This window comes from Archocentrus centrarchus, chromosome 2 (assembly GCF_007364275.1).
Source record: "Archocentrus centrarchus isolate MPI-CPG fArcCen1 chromosome 2, fArcCen1, whole genome shotgun sequence".
Taxonomy (NCBI): domain Eukaryota; kingdom Metazoa; phylum Chordata; class Actinopteri; order Cichliformes; family Cichlidae; genus Archocentrus; species Archocentrus centrarchus.
The window spans coordinates 1128862-1146787 of record NC_044347.1 but is presented as its reverse complement, the minus strand read 5'-3'; the positions used below and the strand labels follow the sequence as shown (position 1 = coordinate 1146787).

At 43.9% G+C, this 17926-nt stretch overlaps 1 protein-coding gene and 1 pseudogene across 1 annotated transcript; one reads left to right on the top strand and one right to left on the bottom strand.

Moving 5' to 3' along the window:
• Positions 1 to 17926, bottom strand: part of LOC115791158 (NACHT, LRR and PYD domains-containing protein 12-like) — a 1329445-nt pseudogene that overhangs the window by 586998 nt on the left and 724521 nt on the right.
• Positions 2138 to 16156, top strand: LOC115791602 (tumor necrosis factor receptor superfamily member 14-like). The gene is made up of 8 exons (XM_030745735.1): positions 2138 to 2306; positions 10074 to 10212; positions 12455 to 12548; positions 12657 to 12782; positions 14508 to 14663; positions 15122 to 15209; positions 15298 to 15484; positions 15569 to 16156. Exons 2-7 carry the CDS (start codon positions 10171 to 10173, stop codon positions 15440 to 15442), a joined length of 651 nt encoding a protein of 216 aa, XP_030601595.1. The 5' UTR covers positions 2138 to 2306; positions 10074 to 10170; the 3' UTR covers positions 15443 to 15484; positions 15569 to 16156.

Genomic DNA, 17926 nt, shown 5'->3' with positions numbered 1-17926 from the left:
TGAGGACAGGCTGAGGACACACTGAGGACACGCTGAGGACACGCTGAGGACAGGCTGAGGACAGGCTGAGGACACGCTGAGGATACCCTGAGGACACGCTGAGGACAGGCTGAGGACAGGCTGAGGACATGCTGAGGACACCCTGAGGACAGGCTGAGGACACCCTGAGGACAGCCCTGAGGACATGCTGAGGACACCCTGAGGACAGGCTGAGGACACCCTGAGGACATGCTGAGGACACACGGAGGACAGGCTGAGGACACCCTGAAGACAGGCTGAGGACACCCTGAGGACATGCTGAGGACACACGGAGGACAGGCTGAGGACACACGGAGGACACACTGAGGACATGCTGAGGACACACTGAGGACAGGCTGAGGACACCCTGAGGACAGGCTGAGGACACCCTGAGGACATGCTGAGGACACACGGAGGACAGGCTGAGGACACACGGAGGACACACGGAGGACACACTGAGGACATGCTGAGGACACACTGAGGACATGCTGAGGACATGGTGAGGACAGGCTGAGGACATGCTGAGGACACACTGAGGACACGCTGAGGACAGGCTGAGGACATGCTGAGGACACGCTGAGGACAGGCTGAGGACATGCTGAGGACACACTGAGGACACACTGAGGACATGCTGAGGACACGCTGAGGACATGCTGAGGACATGGTGAGGACAGGCTGAGGACAGGCTGAGGACACGCTGAGGACAGGCTGAGGACATGCTGAGGACACACTGAGGACACCCTGAGGACACACTGAGGACACGCTGAGGACACCCTGAGGACACACTGAGGACAGGCTGAGGACACACTGAGGACACGCTGAGGACACCTTGAGGACACACTGAGGACATGCTGAGGACACGCTGAGGACACACTGAGGACAGGCTGAGGACACACTGAGGACACCCTGAGGACACGCTGAGGACAGGCTGAGGACAGGCTGAGGACACGCTGAGGACAGCCTGAGGACACCCTGAGGACACGCTGAGGACACCCTGAGGACACACTGAGGACACACTGAGGACACGCTGAGGACAGGCTGAGGACACACTGAGGACACACTGAGGACAGGCTGAGGACACGCTGAGGACATGCTGAGGACACCCTGAGGACACGCTGAGGACACCCTGAGGACACCCTGAGGACACGCTGAGGACACCCTGAGGACACGCTGAGGACACGCCGAGGACACCCTGAGGACACGCTGAGGACAGGCAGCTTTTCAAGAGAAAAGGATCCTGCTGTGAGAACCAGAGCTGCTCCCTGATCCGGTGCCGCAGATTATTGTTTACATTTCTCACTGTTTCCCAGCTTATTACATTAAACTTTAATGTACTTTGTATTGCAGTAACATTATTGTATCAGTGAAGTGAAGCTGTGCTGCTGCTGCAGCCTTTACAGCAGAAATGCTCTATGGGAAAAGAGAACTGCAGAGGCTGCCTGCTGACCTTCGTCCTGTGACTCCAGCTTCTCTAATGTACCTCAGCAGAGCTGTTATGACTGTAGTGTTGGTGTGTCAGGGTGGTGCTGCTGGATGCTGGACTTTCTGACTCAGAGTCGGGATGAATGGGATTCTGCTCCTCCACCTGCAGCAGCACTGTAAAGTCCTCAGACCCCTCTGTGATTGTTGGTCTGCTCCAGGATCAGGAGGGCAGCCCTGTCCTTCAGTGAAGCATATCTGAGACAAAGATATGATCTCTGCACATTATTCATATCTAAGGTCAGAGGGTAGGAGTGTTCAGTGTCATATACAGCAGAAAGGGAACAGTGAGTCTCATGTGTGAGAGCTTTCTCATTTAAACCACGATGGTTTGATTTGATCCTTCTGCCTTTATTGATGGTTTGATTTGATCTTTCTGCCTTTATTGGATCGATTGCATCCTTGGAGTCTTGCTTTGATATTTATGTGCAGACAAAGTGGTCTAACAGCTGATTGGTGAAGCACAGCTGCACTCCTGTACAGCAGCTGCTTGATGGCTCCACCCTCTGACAGTGACTCTCTCTTTCTTCCCTCTGAACAAAAGTTTCTGTACCCAAAGTCAGAACAAGTGCACACAAGCCCATCCAGTCAGCTGTGGTCCATGGTCAGGGATACAGAGCGTAGCCCTCAGTCAGCCCATTCCCCTGCACCAATCACCAGACTCCGAGTCTGTGTCCTCACCGGGAGGATGTGGGAGGAAAGGAAGTCGGTCGGAGCTGTTCCAGGACCACCGGCAGCTGTTGATTCCTGTGTGGACATTTTTCCTCCCTTCTTATCCTGCTGGGTTAGTGGTGCGCGTCCCTGAGATGGTACGTGTTGTTTATGTATCCCGTCAGCTCCTTCTTGTTGATATAATTTTGTATGCATTAGCTGACCGCGGCACACACCTCTGTTGCTGCTGTCAGTCTCTGTGAGCTTCAGTAATGGTGAAAACTCACTGTACTGTAGTTATTTGATAGTTTATTCATGATGTAACACTGCGCAGCTGCAGCGAAGCAACCTCCGCTCTGAGGTCAGTAAGGGACCGTCTCTAAATAGTCAGACTGGTGTAATGCATGGACCAGTCCGCTGTTCAACATAGGGAGCTCGTCCTTTGTTGGCTGTACCTTATATCGAGAACAGGGGCCTATTCCAGGAAGCAGGTTCAACAAACTCTGAGTTTAAAAACAGACTCTGAGTTTCCTGTTCCAGAACAGCTGATCAGACTTAGTTCAATCAGCTCTGAGTATGATCACTCTGATTTAGTGTGTGTGTGAGTAAGGAAAGAAAGCCATCATCAATGGAGCTCTGATACCAGGATTCACCATGGCAACGGCTAAATAAAGGGCGGAGCCTCCATTTTAACCCGATGATGGAGGATCGCACGTGTCAGTGTGGAGCATGACGAGTCACTTTAATCAGCCTGACCCACTCTGACATCATCACAGACAGAATAAAAGTTTATCAAATATATCATTTCTTTATAATATCTGCTGTCATCATTTACACAACTTGAATCCCCATCAGATGAAGCTGAATCCTGATTTTACATTTGATTTATAAAATCTAATTATTCAGCCTGACGGACAAAACAGCTCAGACTGAGTTTACCTGTGTGGGGGCGGAGCTTCCCTCAGGTCAGCTTTTATTTAATAAAAGCTGTTTTTGCTGCAGTTTATGACAGTTCAGTTTATGGCCATTTAATTGTTTAACATTTTTACTGAATAATTATTCAATCTATTGATGGATTAGCAACCTCACTTTAATCGTTTTTTAATGGAAATATTTCTGCTATTAGTGGATACAAATGAGTAACGAGATTTTTAGTAAAGAAAGCAGATCGTGTTGGGAAAATGAATCTATTATTAACGGATCCGGACTGGATGAGCTGGAAAGTAACGGGAGCCTGAACTGGACCTGGGCCTTATCCGGTCTGAATCCCTGATCCTGATCCATTTGGATCCTCCTGCTGTGAAGGTGGACTCAGACACGGTTTGCTGATCCGTTACAGAGCCGATGATCTCTGATTTAGGTGATTTTCAGTGGAAAATATGTCGAAGTTTCACACTCAGACACCATAACTTTTAAAGTTTTGACATCATTTAAGTCACTTTAAATACATTTAGCTCAGTTTTCAAGTCTTCAAATATTTCAGCCTCATCTTCACTCAAACATTCCCATCATCTTCTGATCCGGACATGTTTCCATCCACAGTGTGTTCTGTGTCAGCAGCTTCATCCAGATCAGTGTGATGTAACAGTGATGCTGCAGTAAATGTTTCAGAGGAACTGACTGACAGTCTGACAGCTGCAGCTGCCTCATTATAAATGCGTGACATCATCGCCGTCTCCGTCCTTACAGCCTGTTGACGAGTGAACGACTGTAAAAGCTTCATGTTACAAAATAACAAACTAACGTCTAACTGGGATTTCAGAGCTCGTAGAAACATAAACGTCTGCAGATGAATTCACTCCTCTGACGCTCTGACAGCCACTTTATGAAGGAGGAAATCAATGGGAGGGTCAGACAGGTGGTTCAGGTGCAGCAGGAGGGGCGGAGTCAGAGAGACACTCAGAGGTTGTTGGATAAAACCTGCCAGGTTAGGGTCACAGAGTCTGTTACCATGGTAACTGACTCAGAGTTGGAGTTAGCTCTTTCTGGAACAGAAAACCTGAGTTTCCTCATTTTAGGGTTACAAACCAGAGCTGGAGCCTAACCTGCTTCCTGGAAGAGGGTCCAGGCCTGCAGCAGGGTGGTCTAGATTGTTTATGTCCAGGCCTGCAGTTATGTAGAACTTTATGTTCTTTTCTCCAACAGAAACTCCATCTGACCCCTCACTCTCCACAATCACTGTATAGATGTATATTCGTGGATTAAGACTGCTGTTAAATAAACAAGTGGACAGCAGCTACAGAGTGGACAATGGATTTATTTAAGGCGGCGCCATCGGGGACAGATGAGTCAGCCCCTTATTTCCTTTGTTCATTCTCACTGAGGTCAAATCTGCAGAACAACAAGGTCTAATAGCAGCTTTGTTCCAGCAGTCAGATGATCCAATCACAGCTCTGTTCCTTTGTGGGTTATGAAGAAATTTAAAGAATTTCTGCTGCTTAAGCCTTTTCGTTTATGTTCGTTTATCGAACAGGAATGAGACAACACAACGGAATCAGGAGTCCAATTATTAAATTTCATTAACCATTTGTCACAGTTTTACAGATTAATCTGGGTCAGGACCGCACGCCAGGCCAGCGTGTTGCTGGATATGACATGAAGTACAGACGCGTTCTAGTTCAGCTCACAGTTTCATATAGTCACAGCTTATCAGTCTCGGTTACATCATATTCAAAACAAGAAATGTGCAAGACAGAGAGAAAGGACACAGCTGCTTCTCCCTCCAAGGGTTCCTTTATCATCTGTTTAGTCTCGTGAGCGCTCCACTCAGGAGTCCTTCTCCTGTTATTGATACAGTGGTGACATAGCAGGAACATTCTGACCTAAAACATGATGTACTTCTGTGTCATTGTTCACTTAGGTTTATTTTCCAGTCTAAGACAGATTTCTCAGGCAAATAAGTGTTCATATGGTGAGGGGAATATATTCCTTCAGTTACATGATGGTAGAAATCTGTTTTCACTATTTTCTACTGTTCTTGTCTGTTGTGCCTTGGCTCTGTTTGAACTGATGTATGAGTCTCAGCTGTCTCACCTGTCTCAGCTGTCTCACCTGTCTCACCTGTCTCAGGTGTCTCAGCTGTCTCAGCTGTCTCACCTGTCTCAGCTGTCTCACCTGTCTCACCTGTCTCAGGTGTCTCAGCTGTCTCACCTGTCTCAGCTGTCTCAGCTGTCTCACCTGTCTCAGGTGTCTCAGCTGTCTCACCTGTCTCAGCTGTCTCAGCTGTCTCACCTGTCTCAGGTGTCTCAGCTGTCTCAGCTGTCTCACCTGTCTCAGCTGTCTCAGCTGTCTCAGCTGTCTCAGCTGTCTCAGCTGTCTCACCTGTCTCACCTGTCTCAGGTGTCTCAGCTGTCTCAGCTGTCTCACCTGTCTCAGCTGTCTCAGCTGTCTCAGCTGTCTCACCTGTCTCACCTGTCTCAGGTGTCTCAGCTGTCTCAGCTGTCTCACCTGTCTCACCTGTCTCAGCTGTCTCAGCTGTCTCACCTGTCTCACCTGTCTCAGCTGTCTCACCTGTCTCACCTGTCTCAGCTGTCTCACCTGTCTCACCTGTCTCAGGTGTCTCAGCTGTCTCAGCTGTCTCACCTGTCTCAGCTGTCTCACCTGTCTCACCTGTCTCACCTGTCTCAGCTGTCTCACCTGTCTCACCTGTCTCACCTGTCTCAGGTGTCTCACCTGTCTCAGCTGTCTCACCTGTCTCACCTGTCTCTGTGAAGGTTGAAGCCTTGGTTAAACAGCCTCCTCTCACAGTGAGCTTCATCATCTGTGTGATCAGGCTGCTTTACTCACTCATGAAAACACACCTAAGACCATCAAACTGTGAAAACAGCAGACTCAGCATCTGCAAGATACTCTTTTTATGTACATGCCAAATTAATTTTTGTACAAGAACATAAGATTACTAAATCTTATCTATCTCCATGCTGCTGTTCTGCACTTTGGACTATGACCACTGCACTCAGTAACATACCTGACCCTGACTACATTCTGTTACACTGTGTTAGCCTGGAAACTGGATCCTCACTGCCTGTCTCATTTCTGTGATCTGTTGATAATTATTTACATTTTATGTCTAGTGGTTTCTTATATTTATTCTGTGCTTCAGTTTGTATGTTTAGTTGGTTTGACTGAATAAAGTTCCCTTTGACTTTGACCCCTCTGTGAACACTGAGGAGTTTCCCACCATCAGACTGCGTGTTCTCAAGATAATTAACAGTTCTTTAACTTCTGGCTGTGTGCCGTCATATTTTGAACAGGCTCTTCTTCAGCCTCTGTTATAAAGCCTAGCACTGACCCTCCCTCCTTCAGAATTTTAGGCCAATTCCAAACTGCCTTTTATTGCCAAAATTTTAGAAAAAAAAATGTGGCCAACCAGCTGACAGAGGTTTTAACTGCTCATAACATCTTAGATCAGTTTCAGCCTGGGTTTCTCCAGATGCACTCTGCTGAAACTGCTCTCCTTAGAAAATGATATTTTAATGCAGGTGAACATTCAGTTCTTGTTCCTCTGGATCTCTGCTGCCTTTGATACCATCAATCATGGTATCCTGACTGAAGACTCAGAACTTGTGTGGCCATCTCTGGGTTAGCGCTTCACTGGTTTTCTTCTCATCCCTCTCAGAGGACATTTTTAGTTGATTCTGCTATTTTTGTATCCTCCTCTGCTACCCTATCCTGTGGTGTGCCCCAAGGCGCGGTCCTGGAACCAATTCTGTTTGCTCTATAAAAGCTCCCAGTTGGACACATCCTGAACAACTTTGAAGGCATCTCATATCATTGCCATGATGATATTCACACAGCAAAAACTGACTCAGTCTCATAATCTTCTACTGAGCTAAAACAGTATTTTTGATCTTGTTCTGAGAGTGATAAACTGAATGTGTCACAGAATGTGTTACGAGTGGTGGGAAGGGTAGGACCAAAATGCAGGATGCATGAAACTGGACCTTAACTCTAACGGCTTTTATTTGCTGGAGACTCACAAGTTACAATAAACTAAACCTCAACCAAAGCAGAAATGAATGCACAAACACACCTGGGAGAAACTAAGGGGGACTAAACAGGGAACACACAGTTAAAGGGGAAACAGATGATGATGCAACAAAGAACAGAGAAAAACTGAAGGCTTAAATACTCACACTAGGTAATCAGGACAGGTGGAAACAGCAGGAACCACAGGTGAAACAAATGAAGCTAAAAACACAGAGGAAGCAAAACTAAATACAAAGCACAGGGAACACAAGACCATCAAAATAAAACAGGAAGTAACCAAACAAGATACAACTGCAGACCTGACACCACATGAGGAACGACACATTCGGGGAAAGTGACACAAGAGACACAACACAAGGGAGGGACACTAAAGGAGAACACAGGGAGAACTGAGCTCTAAAGCTACGGGAGAGGAACTTAAACACCACACAAGGAGACAACGGGAAGGAACCTGAACACCACACAAGGAGACAACGGGAAGGAACCTTAACACCACACAAGGAGACAACGGGAAGGAACCTGAACACCACACAAGGAGACAACGGGAAGGAACCTGAACACCACACAAGGAGACAACAGGAAGGAACCTGAACACCACACAAGGAGACAACAGGAAGGAACCTGAACACCACACAAGGAGACAACAGGAAGGAACCTGAACACCACACAAGGAGACAACGGGAAGGAAATCTGAACACAGAAGGCCTAGACACGGGAACAAACCACATAGAAACACAAACACAGGGGAAACCAGAACAACATACAAAAAACTAAAAACAGAACACCACACAATAACAAACTGACTGTAAGGAAGTCTAAGAAAACAAAATACAACAAACAGAACTTCACAAAATGAACTCAGACACTGGACCAGGACCAGGACAGAAAGTGTGAGATTATTAAACTTGTTTTGTCTGAAAACCAGATATTTGCACTTGATTATAGTCTGAATCTTTCCAAAATAAGTGAAATAATCTGCCAGTGTAGTAAGATAATTACACTTGGTAAGATTTCCTGAAATATGACAAATATTGAGTCTTTAGAATGACTAAATATTATGTTCATGTGTTTCTTTTGTAGCTAAATTATCTGCTCTTCAAGCCTGTATTCAGGTTATAAAGAACTGGATGGCAGTAAATGATCTGTCTCTGAATACACAAAAACCTGAAGTTCTGATCTGATCTGACAAAATCTTGGACCCTGTCACCTGCTGTTTGCCCCACTGTGAGGGATCTGTGTGTTACTTTTGATCAGGCGTTCACCTCAGAGATGTTAGCTTTCTTGTATAAACTTGTTTTTGTCATCTGCGCAGCATTGCTCGTCTTAAATATATTGTGTCTCAAAGTGAAATGGAAATGGTTATAAATGCTGTCATCTCATCTCGACTATTGTAACTCATTATTCCTCTGCTTAAACTAATCATCTAAGGATCGCTTACAAATGGTCCAGACTGCTGCTGTGAGGCTTCTCACCAGGTCCCCTACAAGCTCCCATATGGTCCCATATGCTTTAGGGTGGCTCCCCATAAAGTTTAGGATTCATTTTAAAGTTTTGGTGATCACTTTCAGAGCCCTCCAGGGTCAGATGTCTGCATATATCACTGAGCTACTACAACCTTACCAACCATCTGGATGTCTGAGGTCTGCTGAGCAGATCCAGGTTAAAGAAAAAAGATGGCTGTGCTTTTGAGGGTGTGGAACTCACTTCCACTGGATTTAAGATCTGTGGACTCTGCTGATACCTTTAAAAGAAACTGAAGACCCACCTGTGCAGGCTAGCTTTTATTTCATTCTCTTTATGCCATGTTAAATGTTACATTTTGTTCTGTATTGTAAAGCACTTTGTGAACTCTGTTCTTGTAAAGCGCTATATAGATAAACTTTACTTACTTTCTAAAATCCACTGATGTTGGTAAAATGTTACTGTAATCTGACTACTTTTTTAGTAAAGAATAATCTAACATGTTACTATTTCCAGTCCAGTAATCAGATCACAGTAACTTACTGTGTTACTATTTTTATCATTTTCCTCAGTACAAAGATATATTTTTGCTTTCTTCCAGCGTGTCAGGGAGTGACGTCTGGCAGCTGCGACAGTTCATCTGCCAAAAAAAGTGATTTTCAGTGTTGTGCCAAAAAGTGATCGCCTGTATTCAAACAGCTGTATTTAAATGACTTGTTGACCTATTATCTGTGAAACGTGTCAAACATATCTGTCATGAATGATATCAGGTCACTTTGAGTGAGAAACAGCATTTCTGTCACAAGGTAGAGGCTGCACTCAGTTTTTGGCAAAGTCATTTTTATATATTCATTTTTTTATGAAGGTAAAAACTGTCTGACATTAAAAATGTCTTTTTAAACAGAAATCTGGCTCAGAAAGCTGCAGAAATCACAACAAATATAACATCACAGATCTATAAAGATATTTGAAGTGACCAAAAAGCTCTGGATTGATTATAATGTAGGTACAATAACACAGACTCCTAAAGATTGTTGCAAAACAGGTTATTTCTTCATTTTATATATAAGCCCTTCATAAATCATGTTGGCTGCACTCTGTTTACCAATATAAGCAAAGACATTACACATAAAAACACAGAAACATCTGAATCACTTTATGGCAGACGATCACTTTTTGGCACAAGACCGGCAGCTGTTGATGTAACTAATAAAGTAACTTGTTACTTACTTCTAAAATTAAGTAATCAGTAAAGTAACTAAATTACTTTTTAAATGAGTAATCAGTAATCAGTAATCTGATTCCTTTTTCAAGGTAACTATACATCACTGCTAAAATCAGTGTTTCAGGTCTCTGAGCTCCATCAGGTGAAGCTCTAACTGTTTCTAATCTGTGACTCTGTCATTTATACTTGTGTATAATGATAATAAAGTTGAATCTAAATCTAAAATCTAAAAAAATTTCTCTGTTTCCAGATGTTGTCCAGCTGTTCTTCATGTTAGAGCTCCATCCTCCCAGATCTCAGTGAGATGGTTTCTTAGGGCCGAGGAACCTTTGAGCCTGGAGGATCAAATGTCTCCAAGCAGGAACCCTCTGAGCTCTGCAGCCTTCCTGGTAAATATGTCCTGGAGTTTAGAATCACCTGGTGAGCAGCAGAGGTGGGAAGTAATGAAGTACAAATATTTCATTTCTGTACTTAAGTAGATTTTTCAGGTATCTGTACTTTAATTGAGTATTTATTTTTCTGACTACTTTCTACTTGTTACATTTTCAAACAGACTCGTTACTTTAGGTTACTTTAAGTTTGCATTTCCGGTCAAACATCAAACGATCTGAGTCTAAACGGAGGAACAATAACACATAAGAGACAATCATACTGGAGTATCCTCCATCACTGCAGCTTATCACATACAAAGAGATTAAAGAGGCAAAACCGTATAATTAATGTATCGTTTATAGTGTTTAATCAGGGGTTACAGTCCGTAAGTTGTGCTCTTGGTGCTGCAGTTTTGAGCTAGCACTACAGAAGAGGAGCGAGCATAAAGACAGTAACATGTGGCAGCTAATTTTAAATACAACGTTTCTAAATGCTCAACAGATATCAGCACAGAGTGTGTGCAGTTTGTCACACAGTCGCTGTGTCCAAGGTCAGGGGCTGCATCCTTCGAAGGACCCGGTCTATGGAGACGGGGTCCTTCACAGCCCGTGAAGCCTTCACATCAGCATCACCTGCCCCCACCTCAGCATAGCTCATGTTGCCTAGCAACCATGACACCATGAAGCACAGCTGTGGAAAAGCAGCTGTTATAATGGAGCCGAATTTTTGCTTCTTTTTGTATTTTAATTTTAATTATTTAATTAAAAATAAGCTGTTAAAACAAGGATGACACATTCCAACATCTATGAATACAGTTAAAGTTAAAGAAGCTAAAGGAGATATTTGAGGTTCACACATTTACATTCTCACCTGAAAAGATCTTAAAGGTTTATTTTGTGTCACAGAAACACTCATATTTTAATATTATTACTGTGTACTTTATATGTTGTGACTGGGAGGATAAGCACTGGGATTGACTTCTTCTTCTGCTGCTCTTTGTGAGTCTGTGCATAGGCGTAGGAACCATGGAGGGATGTGCCCCCCCCCCCCCCCCCCCCCCAAAAAAAAGATAAAAAATTGGAGACAGATGCATTTGTCCCACCCAAATATTACACCTCAAGAAAAATACTTCATTTTTAAATCTTTAACTCGTGTGCTTTTATTTTGAAGGTGCAACATAGTGCCATGTCCCTGCCCCCCCCCTCTGCAGGGCTCTGAGTGTTTGAGACAGCAGCAGGAGTCAGAGCCTCTCTGAATGAGAGGGTCTGACTCTGCAGGCTCAAAGCTGGGCTCCGGCTGCAGTGACTCAGCACAGCCTTCACTGTGGTGCTGAGTCATTCCTTCAGGAGACAGTTGATTATCAGACAACAAGTCATTTTAGGAGGACAAACCATTCTGGCTAATGTTCTTTAACCCTTTGTTAAAAAACATTAGCCTAGGCTAATATTTCTGTGTAGATTCTCAGTCATCCAGGTCATAGTAGTCTCTTCTATGTTGTGCCATTCGTTTGTGAAGAGGCTGTTTGGTTTCACCAATGTAGAGGTCCGAGCACTCTTCACTGCACTGAACAGCATACACTACATCGCTGATCTTGTGTTTGGCGGGTTTGTCCTTGGGATGAACCAGTTTTTGTCTTAGGGTGTGACTTGGTTTGAAGTATACTGAGATGTCATGCTTGGAGAAAATTCTTCTGAGTTTCTCTGACAAGCCTGACACATATGGGATGACAATGTTGTTCCTCTTGTCCTTCCCATTCTCTGTAGTTTGTGTTTGGCCTTCATTCCTGTGCATCTTAGCTGATTTGATGAAGGCCCAGTTGGGGTAACCGCATGTTTTGAGGGCTTTCTTAATGTGTGTGTGTTCCTTATGCTTCCCTTCTGCCTTAGAGGGAACACTTTCCGCACGGTGTTGTAGGGTCCTGATCACCCCAAGTTTGTGTTCCAGAGGGTGGTGGGAGTCAAAGAGGAGAACTGATGGTTGAGAACTGAAGAAGCCTTTCGGATGAGAGGTGAAACGTCTTCAAGAAACAAAAAGAAGTCCAGTCGCCTTTTTCAAGCTCCAGAGACTAGGCTAATATTATTTATTTATGTTGTTATTTTTATTGATTTTTGTTTTTATTTATTAGATTTTTTTTTTTGGCCAATCAAACAGTTTCAAACTGAACAGGCATATTTTAATAGCTGTTTTTACTTAAAGGAGCAGTAGATGGTCACAGTAAAGTGTGCAGTAACACAATGTCAGCACAATCTTTCCTTTCAGATCATCCTGATCAAAGTCCACAGCACTCTCAGCCTCACATGTCATCCAGCAGAGTATCTGATAGGCAGTGAGTGCTGTCCCAGGTGTCTTCCAGGTAAGAACCAGCTGAATGATGAGTACATGTGTTTTCTTTGGACAAACCTTAAATACACAATGGAAAAAAAGGACATGATTGGAATAAACTTGTTTTTGTTTTCATCAGGGAGTCGAGTAAAAGCTCACTGTAACGAGTACAAGAGTACTTCCTGTCTGCCCTGTGTGGATGGAACCTACACTGATAAACCCAATGGACTGGAACAGTGCACTTCCTGTACGAGCTGTGATTCAGGTACAGCACACTTATTCAGCACAGCTGAGTTTTATGGTCCAGTACTTTTAAATCAAAACATAAAGCAGGTCTTCTCTCATGAATCATGAATTCAAGCTTCCCCCACTTCCATGCATCGGCTTCATGCACAGCTACACTAACAACGCCTGGAGACGCTTCAGTGTCTCTATCAGTTCATTTCACCAGAGACAGTCATGGCAAGCTTAAGCTACAAGCTCGCACTTACAAGCAAAAATATGAGATTATAAAATTTGCAGAAGCAAATGCAGAGATGAAGCAGGAGCAATTGCAGCGAAATTCGATATTAGACCCCAAACTGTCTTTTGAATAAAGGGATTTTTTCTGACTTACACTCATGACGGATTCTTTTATTTATTTATTTATTTTTACGCTGGCTGAAACTCCACGGGCCATTTGAACCCAACTCAGGAGACTTCTACTGTATGCATGTTTTTGAGGTGCATCTTATTTTGAAGGCGTGTTTAAACATTACCATAGCGACAAGAGATCGTTGTGGCATATTTATCCGCCGCACCTTAAAGGCCGGTCCATGGAAATATTTTCTAACACTAAACCAGTCCGTGGTTCAAAAGCGGTTGGGGACCTCTGGCGTAGAACATTTATATGTTTATGGTAGAGTTCTGCTCCATGTTCCTCACATGAACCTGCAGCAGCGCACACACAGCAGACACTCGTGTGTTTCTTTGTGTGAGTCTGCTCTACACACGAGTTTTTGAATTTGCAGAGGAACAAGTACAACGTTCTGGAACGGCCGTCTAAGTCCCAGACCTGAATATTATTGAACATCTGTGGTGGGATTTAAAGCGGGCTGTCCAAGCTCAGAAACCATCAAACCGGACTGAACTGGAGATGTTCTGGAAAGAAGAAGAACGGTCCAAAATACCTTCAACCAGAATCCAGACTCTCATTGGAAGCTATAGGAAGCATTTAGAGGCTGTTATTGCTGCAACAGGAGGACCTACTAAATATTGATGTCATTTTTCTGTTGGGGACTTATACACCTGCCTAACTTTGTTTAAATAATTATTGCACACTTACTGTAAATCCTATAAACTTCATTTCACTTCTCAAATATCACTGAGTTCATCTGCTGTATGATAGATTTAACTGAAACTGCTGATCTGATCAACCAATGATTTATAAAGAAAAATCCTGGAAATTATCAAGGGTGCCCAAACTTTAGCATACCTCTGTATCTGTGAGAAATGAATACCGGCTCTCGTGGAATTACATTATTTATCTTTCTCAGGTGTGACTTTTGACCTATATATGATCCCATTGTCGTCTAATACATGACTGGAATTTGCAGTTTTCCAGCAAACACTCCTTAAATCAGCGACTCTGTCTTCAGGGGAGGGGCGGAGTCAGACTGACAGGTCAAGTGCAGACGTGCAGGCCAGGTGGAAAATTTTTCATTTTAGACTTTCCCACTCATTTTATTTCTCCATCTCATAAGCAGAATATTCATTCAGAAAGTTAATTTTTAAATAAAAACAAAAACAGTTACAGTTTCAAGGAGTTTTCAGGCTCTATATCCAAAATCCAAGCATCTTCAAGGATTTCCAGCACCCGTATAAGCCCTGCATGGTGATGATCACACATGATGTTTCTCAGTCATGAATCATGAGCACAGCTGTAGAGTGTCTCCACATCAACATCTACAGACCAACAAACATGTTGTGTATGTTCTTGTGATGTTGGCAGGTTCTGGTCTGAAGGTAAAGAGGTCATGTACAGGAACATCAGACACAGTCTGTGAACCCCTGCAGGGATTCTACTGTATCTACTCTGTAGGAGACGACTGTGAGACAGCACAGAGACACAGCAGCTGTGGACCAGGACAGTACATCAGCAAACATGGTAGGTTTGTGTTTATAAATGACACCAAAGGTCATTTAATAATCATGTTTATTCCAAAGCACCATCCACATCCATCAAGTCCATCATGTAGAAATATGTGATTCAGCTACAGGCTGATTTCCATCTGCAGGTTCATGAGTTTATACAGAGTGAAGGAAACCAGAGAGGCAGACAGAGGTCATCATATAACACTTTAAACATTACAGCAAACTTATTAAACTGATGGAAACACAAACACAGATGAGCACAATTACAATATGATTATAATTATTGTTTATTATAAATTAGATGATGAATTAGATTTGAGGCCTCACTGGGTAAATTCTAACATGTCTAAACTTTTCCTTCTTACGGGTTTCTAAACTCTGGATCCTACAGAAACAAACTTGTAGAGATTTGATGAAAGTTTCTTCTCTATGAATTTATGACACATGTTCATGTTGTCACGTTCTCCTCAGGAACAGCCTCCACAGACACCGAGTGCTCCGACTGCAGAGCTGGAACCTTTTCAGATGGAACATCTCCATCCTGTCAGCCACACACACAGTAAGTGAAGCTTCAGAGCACACATGGACACATGTGGATGTGGAACATCTGGACACTGTGCTGGAAACATGTCCCTCCGTCCTTCCAGATGTGAAGATCTAAACCTTCAGGAGATAACAGCAGGAACATCTGCAGCTGATGCTCAGTGTGGAGAACACAGTGATGGAGTGATAGCAGCTGTTGGTGTCTCTGTGGCTTTGGTTTCCATCATTGCTGCTGTTTTATTATTATAATGGCATTTCAAAAGGAGGTTTAGCACCTAAAGACAACAGAAGGTAAGACAGTGATGAGTTCAATGACTGAGCTGCACTGATGTCTCTGCAGATGTTCCTTTAGCTCTGATGTTCTTCTCTCCTCAGTGGGAAACATCATGGAGCCTGCTGCCATCTCCTAGACTCCAGGATAGTGGGTCGTTGTGTTTGCAGAGGTCAGAGGTCAAAGACCAAGCTGAGCTTCCTGCTTCCTCTTCCTGGATCATCATGTCACTGCAGTCACAATAAACCTTGGAGTGTGTTGGTCCTCATGAAGCTCCTGCTGACACACTCTTGGTCATGTGACTGCACACAGACTCACACAGAGCTCAGAGCAGGATGTGGAGATCAGGCTCACGGAGAGCACTGACTCAGACGGGAGTGATTTCATTGGCTGAACAAATGGGTTGTTTCCTTTTATTGTGAGGAAGCTTATATGGACTTCAGTCATTCCTGCAGTGAACATTCCTACATTGTTCCTGTAACATGCAGTGATGTCAGAGTGTTACTGTGAATATGATTAAAGCAGAGCTGTGCTAACAGAAGGTCTGTGCACAGATCTGTGTTTGAAGCAGGGATCCTCACATCCAGGCCTCGTGGCCCGGTGTCCTGCAGGTTTTAGATGTGTCTGCTTCAACACACCTGAGTCAAATATAGAAGTCATCAGCAGGACTCTGGAGAACTTGACTGCATACTGAGGAGGTAATTCAGCCATCTGATTCAGGTGTGTTGGATCAGGGACACATCTAAAAGCTGCAGGACACCGGCCCTCAGAGCCTGGATTTGAGGATCTCTGCGCTAAAACATTAATTTTTAAATGTTTCTGATAAACAGGTGGCAGCAAAGTCAATGACACATTATGAGCAGTTACAGCACGTCTGACTCTATTATTGTGATAAACACTTTACTGAATGTTTTTACTAAAAATGTGATTTTTTTCATGTCTGTGTTCAAAAAGGAAACTTTCATATTTTCTATATTCATCAAACAAAGCTTTGCAGCCATTTTTGTTTCTCACAGCAGCGTCAGTGCAACACAATATTTCTCTGTGACACATGAACTGCAGTGTGTGAAATACATCATTTCCTGAAGATAAGTTAATAAATATCTGACATAGTCAGTGTGAATTTGGGGGGTTATGAGTTTTTTAGACCAGAGATGCTGAACTTGGTCTGAGGGCCAATTATTAAACTGCATTCATATCAGGTCTGTGTTCTGAACCATCTTCAGCAGCATAGCTGGAAGCTTTCCCATCATGGGGACAAAGTCTAAATGCAGATCAATATTAACAAATCTTAGATTATGGCCAGAGCTCAGCTTATTTCAGGCCTATGAATCAGGGCCGTCAGTGTGAGTCAGGCTGAGTCAGCTAACAGTTACTGAGCATCTAAAATATTTAATCAGAAATATGAACTTGAATGGTGAGAATACAGCAACACAAACAAAATCTGTTTTTCTTCAATAACATCAGAGACAGAGAGGAAGTTTACATCAGAAAACAGGAACAGGAAACAACAAGCTGTTCAGCTTCTCTCTTACTTCATTCCTTCCTTCGTCCTTCCTTCCTTCCTTCCTCACCACTCGGTGCTCGGCCGAAAAACGGGTTCAACTCCGGCCCCGCAAACTAGCTGGTCTCGAACCAAGAACGTGTGACGAAAGCAGCAGAAGGGCGTGACTCTGCCGTCTCAACATCCAGTTTTCTACCATATTCATGTGTATTACAGGAGAAAAGAGAAGCGATTTTCACGGCTGTGAATTAGGTTGGGCTCTAAGGCTGAACTTGCTGCTTTGTATCAGTTCATATCACAGATAAAAGGACACAAAGTGCGTACTTGTCGTCTTGCTCTAATCGCTGTCTGTGTTTCCCTCTGTGCTGCACACAGATGCTGCAGTAGTTTGGTTTGGACCCTAAAACATATTTGCAGCACAGAAAGGGGAGCGTGTTCTCCCACGTTTGTGCGCTTCGTGTCCAGACGAGGACCCGCCCACACTCATACGTAAAGGAGCAGTTCACAGAAATGTGGTGGGAACGCGGGCCCGTTCTTAAGCGTTTCGCCGGTTTATTGGGCACAGCACGAGCACTGGCACGAGCACTGGCACGAGCACCGGCTCCTCGGCGGTGGGAAAGTAGCAGTGGCGCAAAAAGGGGGTATGCACTATATGCAATGCATAGGGGCGCCGCACAAGAGGGGGGCACCAAAACGATGTGGGAAAATATTTCTGTAGTTGCATTTTCTGTATTTAACAGCTGTGCATATGACATGATCAATAACAGAGGCGCGGTGCTGATTAGGCGCTGATGAGGAGAAGTAAGAAGAAAAACGAAGATCAAATGAAAATTTCAGGCATGATTTAACAGGAGTGGATCATCGCTGACAAGTTTTTTCCACGCCTCCATTGTCTGTGTGGTTTTACTCACTGTGCAGAGAATGGCAGCTGTTATTTTTTTCCCTACATCAGCTGTAG